Source organism: Nothoprocta perdicaria, unplaced genomic scaffold (genome assembly GCF_003342845.1).
Source record: "Nothoprocta perdicaria isolate Ctin4 unplaced genomic scaffold, notPer1 scaffold_3, whole genome shotgun sequence".
In the NCBI taxonomy this organism is placed as follows: domain Eukaryota; kingdom Metazoa; phylum Chordata; class Aves; order Tinamiformes; family Tinamidae; genus Nothoprocta; species Nothoprocta perdicaria.
In genome coordinates, this window is record NW_020455532.1 from 6750570 (window position 1) to 6764011 (window position 13442).

Here is a 13442-nt window from a genome sequence, read left to right on the forward strand (position 1 = left end):
TTCTGCTTGGACCAGGAGGCTCGTGGCCCTGCAGTGGTGGCCATGGGCTCTCCTGATGCACTCACCCAAACCCATGTCCCCCGGTGTTCAGCAGTATATTTCATGTGCTGTGCATAGCACAGTCCATCGCCACTCGGATACACCTGCATACAACATGCCAGAGGGACCCAATTCTGTGGGCATCTTGCAGAGCCTTTCCCTGCAGTCATGTGGGTGCAAAACCCACATRCAAGAACACGGCAGAAGTGAAAAAAAACTCACTTTCATGATGGTTTCTCTTACCTCTCCCGAAGTGCCCTCCTCTCTCATAAGAAAGCACTTTCTGAAATAACTATGTTGTATTTATTTATTTAATGTGCTGTTAAATGACCTTCTGGAAAAAATATTCCAGCTGCAAGGCTTTAAAATGGATGGGCAGACATAACTTAGAGAGCATGTTCCTTAAAATCAGGATGAAACATCTGAGTAGTTACTGTTCAGATTGATRTAATTTTAGTTATAATTACGGGTAACGAGAACACATTTAGAGTCTATAATATTGTAATTCATGGTGAGAGGAGTCCTCAATGAAACAAAATATACCCAGACTTCCTTGTTCTCCGCACCTAGGTATTGTGAATGTGAGCATGATTCTTTAAGAAACAGATTTTCTGCTGCTGTAAAAATCGAGCAAAAGTAGGTCAGAAACGACATCTCRAGATAACGCGTTTGGTAACCACAAAGAGACTGGCTGCATCTTTCTCTTTGGCCTTCCAGGAGCCTGTGATGCAGCAGGGCGGGCGCCGCGCGGCCGGATTTGAACCCTGGGCTCCCATGGACGGGTCAGAGTTGCCCATGGCCACTGCTAGGATCCCACCAGCCTGACAGGACGCGATAAAGTGACTCAGAGGGGCCTGAGTGCCCGTTTCGAGGGTGTCACAGCTGTGTTTCACAGGGTGGTTTCACTGACGAGGGGAAGATGTGCCCGGCATGAGGAGTGGGAAGGTGCTGCTGGAAGGAGGCCCGAGTCCTGGCACATYAACGTGAAAGTAGATACCTCTGTTGAGGGCTTGATAATTAATGTTAAATAAAAGCGGAGTTTCCATATCTGCATCTGATAATCTGCATGGGCTGCACAAGACCAGCATATTGAACATCCTCAACGGCATTTTTTTAATACCGTAATTAAAATGATAGAGCTTTCTTTATGGTGCAAGTTGAACTTCTTTGCAATAAATTKGGCCCATCAAGTGCTATTTGAACACCAAGCCACAATGCCCCCAACTGTGGGTGACAAACTCTCCACATACTCCCCAAATCTCTTAGAGCCRTGATAATGAAATACATAAGCTATGACCCTTATTGATCCGGCCTTGCACTAATTAATTTCCCAAYGTCCTGTCCCAGCCTGCAGTGACATCGCTGCAGCACCAAGCATGGAGTTGGGCAAAAGTCCTCAGGGGGAGACATTCAACCCATTGCAATCGATGCCAAGTCCCCATTGATCTTAGTCACGCATGGATGTCGCCATTAGTCAAGTGTTTGGAAGCTGGGGCTCAAGTCGTCGCGAGTGGCTCCTCAGACCCAACCACTCGATGCTGTGGTACAGCCAGGCCTCCCCTCAGCTCCAGGGCCTCTAGCTCCAGCTTGTCCTTTCTTTGTCCTTTCTCCAGCAGCAGCCAAACCAGTTTAAGAGGTTTCCACCCTTCCCTGTATCTGGCTGTGGCCAGGGCTCGACATGATAGGAAGGGGCACGAACTTCTGCAGCCGGCGCTGTTGCCAGCAGAGCTTAACGTGGATCCAGGCCCTCACTAATCTCCCTTTGAAGGACTTTGCCAAGGAAGTCTAAGAGAGTCCTTAATGTTTCTCTGCGTGCATTTCCCTTGTGACGTAGGAGCAGCCAGGAATATTACTAAGCTGATTTTACAGCTGGTCACAGTGTAATACAAGAGCCCAAGGATCTTCCTTGCAGCGAAGAGAAAGGGAAAGGAATCGGGAGTTTGGCTTTGCAGTTTTCCAACCCAAGCCCTAGAGAAGTATTTCCCGCTGGCAGGGAACCAGTTGCTTCACTTCAAATCATGATTCCTTCCCAGAATTTGCGCTTTCAGTCACACTACACGCTGCTTAATTGTCCAAACAACGATCTGGAGGTAGTAGTGAGTTAATGGAGAGCTCTTGCCGAAGCTGCTCCACCTCATGCCGCCTGYGCGGGACCTGCCTGATTTTCAGCACTCATGAGCTGCACCTCAGACCCACTAGAGATCTTGATACCCCAAGGAACGACCCGAGTAGCGTGTGCCACAGGTGGGTTTCCATCTTGGTTAGTGCTACAAAACCTACCTAAAAACGTAAGACTCAAATTTCCTGTGACAGCTCTGCAGTTGGTCCTCGGCCCATCTGCAGAAGGCGGTTCTGTAACTGAGAGACTCACTGCAGGATCTCACCCAGCTGGTTTATATTTTCAGGCCCAACTTTGCAGTGATAAGACTTCAGGATTTCTTTAAAACTTAAGCAAGGCATAAAYTGACATAGCTTTGTCCTTTTGTAGGGAAAAACAATAGCTTTGCAAAGTGTGAATTGCTCTGGAGCATTACCTCTGGAACCTAAAGACAACATTGTAATGTGTCAACATGGATTGTTTTTAATATAGTTTAAGTGGAAATAATGACCTAAAGTATTCACCACAATTTCAAACCGACTTCCTTGCATTCTCGAGTGCCAAAAATCTCTCCATTTACCTGCCAAAAGCTCTTCTTTCCATCCAGCAATTTCTCCATAGCAGGTCCAGGTTGCCAATGCAAAACTCAGCATCACTGTGAAAACCAGAAAGGTGAAGATCAAACAAACCAAACAGCAAAYTAAATAACGTGGAGTCAGTTAACCTTTTTGTTTTCCTATGGAATTTTATGCAAAAGTTTATTTTACTTTAATTTACTACTGAATTTCCCATTTATTTAGCCAGCATACAGGGAGCAACACAAGATCTGTGTTGTGTTTGCTGAAGTATACGTGGCCTTGAACACACAGGATATTTCTCAGTTACGTATTTCTTTTGCTGGCTGCTATACTTTTTTTTTTTTTTTTTTTTTTTTTCTGTCTGCAGATTGACTTTCACTTTATTTTACTCCCTACTTCATTTCTCACCTTAATTTTCCACTTTTTTTTTCCCCTTCTGCTTTTCTCAGGCTCCTTCTCCCAGGTTATGAGTGAAGCAGCACTAAACTTTGAGCTGAACTTTTAAACTCACCTGTTGTAATTAAGTAAAACGAGCACCCTCCGCCTTTCTGCACAAGCAACTTAACAGCTCTGGCCACTTAGCACTTCCCAGAGCCGCAGAAAGGCTGCACAGGAGGATGGAGGCTTTTAATGCAAGGGAGGGGAGGTGCTGCMGCAGGCAGTGATAGACGTTGATTTAAACACAACGTGGACACCTGGGTATCCAGCTCAGTGTGAGGCTCCCTCATGGTTGCAGGATTAGGTGCCTTGTATTGAATGGGTTCAGCCAACAGGAGGGAAAAAAAGAGGTGCAAAGCAATGTACTCAGTGCAGCAGGTTCCAGCCCACCTAGAATTTACCCGTGTATCCCATAGCACCTACAGACTTAGGGATTTTTTTCTCTTATTCTTGCATCTTTATCTTTTTGTCACCTAAGGGCAAGCATCGTGAAGCCAAGCTGGCTCTTTAGTAGAAATTACTACAGAGAAAAAACACGTGTTCAGAAAAAAACCTGCAAGCATGATCAACAAATAATAATTATTCTTTTTCTTATTGTGTTTCTCCTGTTGTGCTTGCAGGACACATGCCTTAGTTCCAGCTCTCCAGCCCAGGCTTCCCGCACTCAGCCCGTCTCTCCGTGTCACTCCGATCCTGACATTGAACTCGCCACAACCCGTACCGAGAAGACTGCCAAAAAAACTCCAGCTATTCTTCTTCATCCTCACTAACAATTTGGTAATGAAGTATTGATTTCCACTCCCCTGCTTATGGACGATATTAGATTTTCATTGATAAACTGCGCTGGGGCTGTCTGGTCTCCACTGTCCCTTTTTGCTGTCACTAAAACAAAGTGCCACTGAAGTAAGATAATGACTGAGAACATTGATGTACTTATTTCGTCAATTTGTAACACTTGACAGGAAAAAAAAAAATCTTCATAGTTTAATGTCCAAGCGTGCTACACAAGATGCAGTCGTGTTGGAAGCTTTACTTTTCATGGTAATGTCCATTTCCTATTTACAACCCCTCTGGGATAGTTTGTCTAAAGGAAATGTTTCTATTCAGTGCAGCTATTACTGCTGCACCTGGGTTGCCCAATCCAGTCATTGCACTAGGGATCAATACATCACCATAAGTACAAGAATTATTAAGTTAAAACAGATTCTGAGCCAAAAAACCTCTGAACAATGTTAATCTTCTGTGCAAGTTGTTCAAATAGTTATGCTTAACCATGTTGCTGCCAAAGATTTGTTTAAAAGGGATTATTTTCAGTTTGTTTTATTCCTCAGATATATATATATATATTTAAATCTCCATTACGGTTTATGAGGAGACGTATGCGATGGAGCGGTTTTGAAACAAAAGCACTATTGTTAGATTATTGAACATTATATAAATATAGGTATATCTATATATAAATATCGCTATATAAATATCTATATATAGATATAAAAGAGTACAAGTAGAGTTCCTTTCTCCATTACGTGAGTATAAATCTGAATATCTCTGTTGTAGTCCAGGGAGTTACTTTGGATTGATGCCACTGCAAATGAGATCAGAACCTGGCCTTCCTGCTATCTCCCTGGCCTATCTGCTGCCGTTGGTATTTGCAGGTTTTAAAGCACAGCTGCCTTTTAAAATCAACAGAGACCTGGTGAGAAAGGGGCTAAAACGGTGGCAATTGGAAATTTGTTCTTGTAACTTTTTTCATTAAAACTTCGAGGTCCCAATTTTAATTTGTGGAATATTCACGTTAATAATGAGATCTAATTAAGACATCCATTAAAAGCCCGTTAAAGTTAATTTAACGTAAAAATTCCAATAGAACTGTATTAGATTTTCTCCATTAAATTAACGTTATGGATTTTTAACGGATGTCTTAATTATACATTATTATTAACGGGAATACAGTATTACACAGATTAAAATCAGGTCCCTCGGAAAATCTTTCCGGGTATTTTGGTGTTGCAAACCTCCCGTTACCTAGTGCACTGCTTGGAAAACCAGGCGCAGCCGCTTTACTCAGCTGAGCATTTCCTTGCAACTCAAGCAACCTACAGTAGACAAATCCGTCTCGGCATTTAACAAATGAACTTTCCTTATCCTCCAAGGAAAAATAAGTCTGGATCAAGTTGTAAACCGCTGCTCCGTTACAGATGAAGTATTCAAAGTATGCTAGGCAGAAACTGGAGAAGAGGATCTTTCTCAAACGTGAGAGGGCTTTGGGGTGTGCTTTCCTTTTAGATGTTCAAGGAGAAAATTGAAGTGCTGCATTTGCAAAATCAGACTAAATATGCTTATTGTGTTCCCGGCCGCGGGTACAGATGGGCCTGTTCTGGTGCTGTTTGGGAAATTTTGACATGATCCCTAAACTCAACGTGGAGGAGAAAAAAAAGGCCCTTCTTATTTACCTCCTAGGGAAAGTGTTGCCCTTATGCCACATATAATAGCAAATTGCTTTTTTTATGGCATGCATAACCTAGATGGGAAAAAATATGGCGCTTGAGGGAAGGAGGGAAAAAGTAAATGAAGTTCCAGGAATGTCATTCTGAAGTAATGAGGCATGGACAGAAAATATACCCCTCACATCATCGGATTGAGATGGCAGTCGAAATAGCTTCATTGAAGTGTCAGCACTCATCCATCAATCAATCATCCACAAGGAAAAATAGCGACAGTACAACGGGGCGGCTTTTATGGGATTTACTCATGGGCATAGGGAATAGCAGCTCAAATGTAGTTCTGACATGAAAAGCAAGGTGCTGATATTATTTTTTATGATGGGAGGATCATAAAGTGAATTGAGAACAGTGAGGTCTGTCTTTGCTTAACCTATTCAACTGGAAACGAACGGAGCTCAACTGGAAATGAGCAGAGCCTTCGGATGGGTTAAGATTGAAGCCTGCGTCGTGCTGAGCACTGGCCATTGACAACAAAATTCTATTAAAGCAAAATCAATGCATTAGCATCGAGGCTCTCCGAAGCTGTTAAATTGCCCAGCGCAGCGCGGAGTTATTAGGGGCCCTTACGTAAGGCGAGGGCCTGCCGAGCGCCACCGCTTCCACCTGGGAGAAACTCCGGCTGCTTTCCCCCCTCCCCTTTCCCCACGCTTCTGCATCCTCTAGGAAAACGTGCTGCTTATTCCRGCATCCGAGAGGCCAAATTCCCAGCGCGGCCGCCAGGACCGGGGGCAGAGCCGCCGCTGCTCATCCTGGCGCGGGGCTGCAGGTCCCACGGCGGCTCCGGCCTCCCCTGGCATCTCCCACCCACCGGAGACGGACCATGATTTATCCCAGAAAGCAGCTCCTGCGCGGGAGCAGCTCCCTCATTCCGGATCTGGCCACAAACCTTTATTACGCAGTGCTAAACCTTGATTATTTTGCCTGCATCGCTATCCTCTGGGAACATTTTAGATACACATTTGAATTAAGTGATTTTTTTTTTATTTTTTTTACAATACAATATAAAAAAGGGAAATGTGCGCCTCTCCTCTCTCTTTCTGTGTATGAAACTGGATGAGTTGATAGTTTATCTGTCATATAAATCAGGTAACACAGAAAATCATTGCATCTTTTCTCTGTCGTATCTACTCAATATCTATCGTACTGACTTTTATTCTTATTGGAGATCATCAAAACATTAATTAAAAGCCTGGTGATCAAACAGCCGAATATTTATGATTCACATCCTTGCTTATTAACAAGTGGCATATTGATACACCACATATCCAAGCTGTTTATGCTCTTGCGCTGCAATAAAGCAGTAAGAATTGTTACCCTCGCACACTGCTTTGAGAGATTTATTCAGAAACCGTAGCTCCCTTCCTGCCACCATACATGTCAAAATAAGCCATATCACCTTTAAAAAAAAAAAACAAGAAAAGAAAAAAGAAAGATTTATTTTAAGAGGGAGAGACATAATTAGCATCTCTTTGGTGCCTAATATATAAGCATTGCAGTAGATTAGTCTCAGGTGTTTTTTCCAGACCCTTATTATTTAAGCTGAGAGGGAGAAGGACACTTAACTTTAAAAATGGCTGTCATTAGTACAATAATAATTGTTGGTTTAAAAAAAAAAAAAAAAAAAACCAACGAACTTGGAGAATCAGCTAACAAACCTACCCAGTAATTACTTGTCAATGTGGCTTCATCGTGATTTTTATTACCTACTTGTAAAAGTATTTACAAGACTGACCTCCCTAGCTTTTTTCAGAGATCATGGAGGAGATGAGAAGTCATTTTAAAAATCAATAATTATATATTAACATGATAGGGGTTGAGGCCTTCCAAGCGATTTTTACAAGCTATTGTGTCAACTCTGGTCCATTTATGTAGCAGAGATTGTTTCCCTGATTTCCAATCTCTTTTTTTTTCCCTTTCCCTGATCATATGCTGATAAAGTGCTGTGTCCCGCGGCCGCTTCACCCCCTGTGCAGGTGCTTGGCTGGAGGGGGAGGTCTTGCTTGCAAAGGGGCTGCTGTCAGGGAAAGGGCAAAATTAGCCGGCTTTGGGCTGGGGTGAGAGCTCCAGGAAGGGATTTCCTTTATAAGGGCTCGTTCTTGGCTGTGTTTTAGGCTCGCTCCCACCTGTGGAGGAGGCACAAGGGGCACAAGGCTGTGAAACACTTTTTTGGCACCTGCTGCCCCCAACCCCGGGTGCGGAGCTGCTTCCGCTCCGTGGCTCTGCCACCGAGGGCTTTGGCCTTTGCGAACAAATATACGATGCCATTTATATTTAAAATTCTCCCTATAAAGACTGTATCGATCACAGATTCCGGATCAATACATTGCAATTACAGCAGGCTTTGCGGGCCATCTGTCCCCAAGCAAGAGCACTGCTGTAACCACCACGCTATATTTTGAAGCAGCGCCGCGGGGATGTGCCCGGCCCTGGTGTGCTCAGGGAGCCACGTGGGGGTTCAAATCCCCTGTATTGGCCCCCAAAGTGACTGCAGAGCCGCCTCGCTCTGGGTTTTGCAGTCCCAGGGGGAGGGCGCTGACACCGCTGGCCTCAATTCCCAGCTCTCCATCAGTTCCCAGGACTGCTGCCTTGCTGGAGCGTCGCTGCCTTCCGCCGAGAAAGACCGGCCGCCACACAAGTTAATTCGGGGAGACCCATATATCTTATCAGAGGTGCTGAGAAGCTCGTAAGGATGGGTGTCAATCCTAAACTGGGTCCTTCTCATGCAGCAGAGGCTAGATCCCAAAGGAAAGTGTAATTTTGGAGTTGGTAACTGAAGGACGAGATGATGTGCATCCAAAGGCAGGTTTGGATGCACGTCTTGTCAAGCTGAGCAGCTCATCTATRAGCACCTGAAGTCAGTGCAAGTCCTTACCTCGATGGCACTAGATAGTTATCCAGAAATAAGAGCTTCCTGGATTTTGTTTTTCTTAATTAGCTACTGCAATCGCTGGTATTTGGTACAAGCACACAGAATGGAGGATTTTGCTCTCTAGTGGTCTGCTGGAGGAAAACGACAGATGCCAAAACCATAAAGAGCCCCCGAATGGCTCTGCAGGGCTGACAACGGCCTCGGCGCCCTGCAGAGCGACTCGCAGCTGCCCGGCCRGCCCCGACCTTGCAGGGACCACCTCGGTCTCCATCTGCATCCTTGCCCTGGGGCAGCTGCTCCGGCTTCGCTGGGCCCTGTCTGCACCAGGACCAGCACTTTTACCCCTGTTTTAACTGCTGGCAAAATGTTAAAGAGTAGTTTAAGATGACACTGTTGTTCCTGGTACCAAAGTGTCTGTACAATATTTTCTTTGAGARTCCTTTACAACATGCTGTACCACTGGACTTACTGCAGAGTAATAAACTTCCCGCTCTTCTTCAGGCTCAGCTCATGAAATGTCTTCAGGCCTTTGTAAAAAGTCCTCCTTGAGAAAACAGTTTAAACACGAAGCCTAGCAGGTCGTACATCTCTGCTGAAGTTTGTGCCATCTAGCTGTGCAAACATGTCCCCCCCACGACTTTTTTTTTTTTTTTTTTTTTTTGGACCTAAGCAAAGACAACAAATTCTTTCATTCACAGCGCTGAACCCGGCTGAACCCGGCCCCAGGTGATGCTGCATTTGCAGCCCTCCATTGGTGGCTGCGAACGAGAGAGCTTCCCGTGTTTTCACTTCCTAAGCGCCGCACGCAGCCCTACAGCCCGTGCACCCATGCATAGCCATGCACCTATGYACAGCCATACACSCATGCACCTATGCACAGCCATACACSCATGTGCAGCTCTACGAACACCTGTAGGCAGCGCTTGGCCCCGGCCAGCGGGTCCCACGGCAGCAGCGGGTCCCGCCGGGCCGGCTGTGCAGGACCCGGGCTGTGCAGCCAGCACTGGGACGTGCAGGACAGGCGGCAAACRGTGACAGCAAACAGCCCATTTTTGCTCAGGGTATTTCTCTGTCCCCTGTCTCTGCTGCAATATGCCCTGTGTCTCGTCCTCAGGCAGCTCRTCTTTCCCTTTGTTGGGATGCTATTGGGAGTTTATTTTAATTTTCCATGCATTTGCTTTGCTTTTTAATATCCTGAATACATAAGCAGGAGTCGTCACAGACCTGCCCCTGTTTAAAACAGGTTGTGGTCCCACTTTTATGTTTGGCAGTTGTGCCCCAGCGCTTGCAGTGCCCCATTTGTCATCGGCAGCATCCTCAGGTTACGGACGTGACCCGCAGTGTTGGCGCGAGAGTTTTGTTCCTACAAAATAACACAAATCAGAAGTTCGCTTCTCTTGAAAAAAAAAAAAAGCAATGTGTGTGTGTATATATATATATATATATACGATGAATCGCAAAAAGGAAAGATTAAACACATTTTTTATATTAATAATGCAGAAGGGACTCCTCTCGGCGAGACCTCCAGGTGACTTTGTCCGCCGAACGTCCCGGTTTTGTAGCAGGCACCGGCTGTACAGACACCGCGCGGGTCCCGGCGCGCGGCCTCCCAGGACCACCGCTTGTTCGGGTGAAAACTTCCACCTTTGACGCATTTTTATACTGTACATACGTGTATATATTAACTATATTGCCATGTTATGAACACAGATTTTGTTATATTTGCTTGTTTCTGTTTCCTACAAAAATGGGTCCATGAGAGGGGATATATATTTTTTTTTTGTATAGAAACAATGCTTGTAATTTTTCCATTTATTTGTTTTTTTTTTTCTTGGTCATCATGGTCCGTAAAGGAATTAGAGCTGAGTTTTTGGAGGAACCACGAGAAGCAAGTCTGTGTTTGCATGAGACCTGCCCAGTYGCTGGCTATAACGGGGGGCGGGGGGAGAGGGGAAATCTAAGGCAAATTTCGCTTTTAAAGCATGCTGAGTCCCACGGGAAAACTCATACATGTACAATTATTCTCTTTGTATTTTATCTAATAGTGCCTGAATATTTTTTAATGTCTTCTTAGAGGAACAATTCATAATTGTCAAAATTTGAAACATTAGCTTAATTTTGTTTTCATGACCTCTCATTTCTCCTCCTTATTTATTTTGTTGCTGTTTATAATGGGCCCCAAGGCCATTTCTGACATTGCAGTGTTCTTCTTCCACATTAAGGATGTTTTTAAAATTACTAAGATTATTGAGCCAACAGGCTGTTTTAATCAAAACCATGTTTCACTTGGTTTTGATGATTATGAATGGTCCTTACAGGGGGAAAAAGCCCTTTCTGCCGGGCGGATTGTACCACCTCGTGGTGCGAACGCTCCATCGCAGCTCCCCGCTTCTTGCTGCCTTGCTCAGAGCCTAGCTGGCAATTTTGCTTCCAATTATTTGCTTATAACTAACTTAAACTAAACAAATTCAAAATGTTAATGGCATTTTTCTTCTTTGGTTGATTGCTAAATAAATTCATATAATTTATACTAGAGGAGATTACTGCTTTTATTGTTTTGGGTTCCCCCAAACCAATTATTAACAATCAGGACTATGTATCTCATTAAATTTAAATCAGGTCAAACCTATTTATCTAAGGCCTTTTCTGATTTACAGGAAGACAACTGTATTCCCATGCATTTAAGTTGTATTTCTGTGTATGATTTCGCAGCATTGAGTTCTGTCAACGGTGATTTTTTTTTTCTTGTGTTCTGCATTTTCACCATGGCAAATACATTGTGTAATAAAAAAAAAGAATCCCTCAACTTTACCACAGAAAACATTACTTTTTATGCCCAGGGATTAAAAAAAAAAAAATAAAACCACTGCAGTTTTAGAACTGTAATTAAAGCCCTGAATAATAGATCACACATCTTTATCTGTTGTGTTTAAAAGGGAAAAAAAAATAGCCCAAACTGCTCACATAATCCTGAATGCCTCATTTCCATAAAAAAGGTTTCTATACATATATTATTTACATTTTTAAACATGGTAATTCTTTCCTTTGTGGCATAAAATGTCTCTTTTCCACTGCAGTTATTGGAAAGCGCCTGTTCACATCTGAAATGTTATCGTAATTTGCATCAGGAAACCCAACTGCAGACATTAAGGACTTGGGTGTGTTCAATTATGGCTTTGCTGGAGGCTCTCCCCCATGCTAATGCTGCGCGCATTGAGCTACCTTCCTGAAATCGAGCTGATAGCGCTCGCCACAGACGTGCTGCACAACATCATTAGCTTTGCAAATGGCTTCATTTCAGTCAATGCAGACTTCAGTTTTGGCCAATTGTAAAATGGAAATTTGAAAAGGAAGAAGAAGAAGAAAAAAAAAAAACAGATGCACTTAAAACATGAAAAGAATTATTTATATGATAAAAATATATTTAGATTTTCAAAGCACAAGACTGAACAGAAGTGCTCTTTTTATGCTTTCTGAAGAAGTTACTGTTAAAAGTCTTTCTACATCAGGCTTAATAAATCTGTAATGACATTTGATGGATTGATTTTTGTGTGGGTTTTTCTTTCCTTTCACTCTTTCTTCCCTCCCCTTTCCCTTCTCGGCAGAGGAAGGGGAAGCGCGACCCGGTGAGGCTGTGCGTGCAAACCGCAGGAACGCGGCTGCTTCGGCACCCACGGCGGCCCCCGGCCCTCAAATCAGCATCAGAGTTTTTAAAAGACGACAAAAAGAAGGAAAGGTCAAGTTGGCTGCAGCGTCCCGTGCRGACCCCCAGCACAGGCCTCCTTGTGGCCCTTCCTCACACGGGCTCTCTGTGGTGCCGCTCATGATGGAGCTGCCAATATCCCCGAATCCTGAGGAACACCAGGRCTGGTGCCGGGTCAGGAATGAGCTGGGAAGAGGGCACCCCTCGCCCCACAGCTGCAGCAAACAGTCCCCTAGTCTCCCCTGCTCAGCACCCACCAGTCAAGGCCTCGCCATCCCACCGTGCCCACTTACTATCCTTTTTTTTCAGGTGACTTTTTTTCTTTTTAAGGAATATATTGCACACATTTCAAGGAACCCCTCTAGGGTAAAATAAAGCAATATAGAGAGATGGCTAAAATAACAAATGAATCATAAAACTTAAGAGATGGAAAAGGACTATTAGATCATCCCATTTGTCTTGCTGTCTGCCAATACAGGTTGGCTCCCTGCAGATGGGCCCCGGGCCTCYGCCTGGCCCCGCTGGCCGCGCTCCAGCCCGCGGCTCCGGTGAGAGCAGTGGCTCCGGCCCGGCCCGGCCGAGCCCTGGCTCCCTGCGGGCYCCACGCCTGACCCCCAGGGCTGCTCCCGCTTATTCCAAGGGTGCAGAGCTGCATTATTACTGTTATTATTTGAGTTCTTGGAGATACCAAGAATTGGCGATAGCCTTCGGCCAAAGAACAGACAGACAAATGACAGGCACCTTAGGGCAGCTGGCCAGGTGCTTTACCAGGCTTTATGTCCAGCAGGACTAGGACATTATTCAGTCATTTGGGAATAAATTCAACTCTGCTCCATTTGCTGGACACCCTACGGTTGAGGYAGTGAGTCCAAAGAGGGCACCTGGGCTTTGTGAGGCAGAGCATGAGCACGAGATGGGCAACCTCAGGCAGCCCTTGTGGTCCCTTCTTCCAGAGTCCTGCAAAAGCCACCTGAGCCCTTGAAGCAGCATTTAAAGATCCCAGCATAGCCTAGACCCACTTTCCAGAACACTACTTSCTTATTCTTTTATAAATATATATATGTATATATCTTCATACCCAAATATTAGCAATTCACTTGAGTTGGTCTTTCTGACCATCTGCTCACTGTTTGCTCTTCCAGTAACCAACTACAACAGGGCTGAGTCCCGAGGTTGGAAAGTTCAGGTGCTACTGCAAAGGAAACATTAAATT

General features: G+C 44.6%; 1 protein-coding gene across 2 annotated transcripts in view; it reads left to right on the forward strand.

Annotated features, from left to right (window-relative positions):
• TSHZ2 (teashirt zinc finger homeobox 2) overlaps positions 1 to 11710 on the forward strand; it is an 84629-nt gene extending 72919 nt beyond the window's left edge. The window contains exons 2-3 of one of the 2 annotated variants that reach the window (XR_003249850.1): positions 3774 to 4194; positions 11604 to 11710. Coding sequence is in view for 1 of the 2 variants with exons in the window: in XM_026042128.1 (XP_025897913.1) it covers positions 3774 to 3775 (2 nt within the window). In the remaining variant the exon portion in view is untranslated. Of the gene's footprint in view, positions 1 to 3773; positions 4599 to 11603 lie in introns of those variants that run through there. The other variant, XM_026042128.1, reaches the window with a different exon arrangement.
• Positions 11711 to 13442: the final 1732 nt, after the last annotated feature.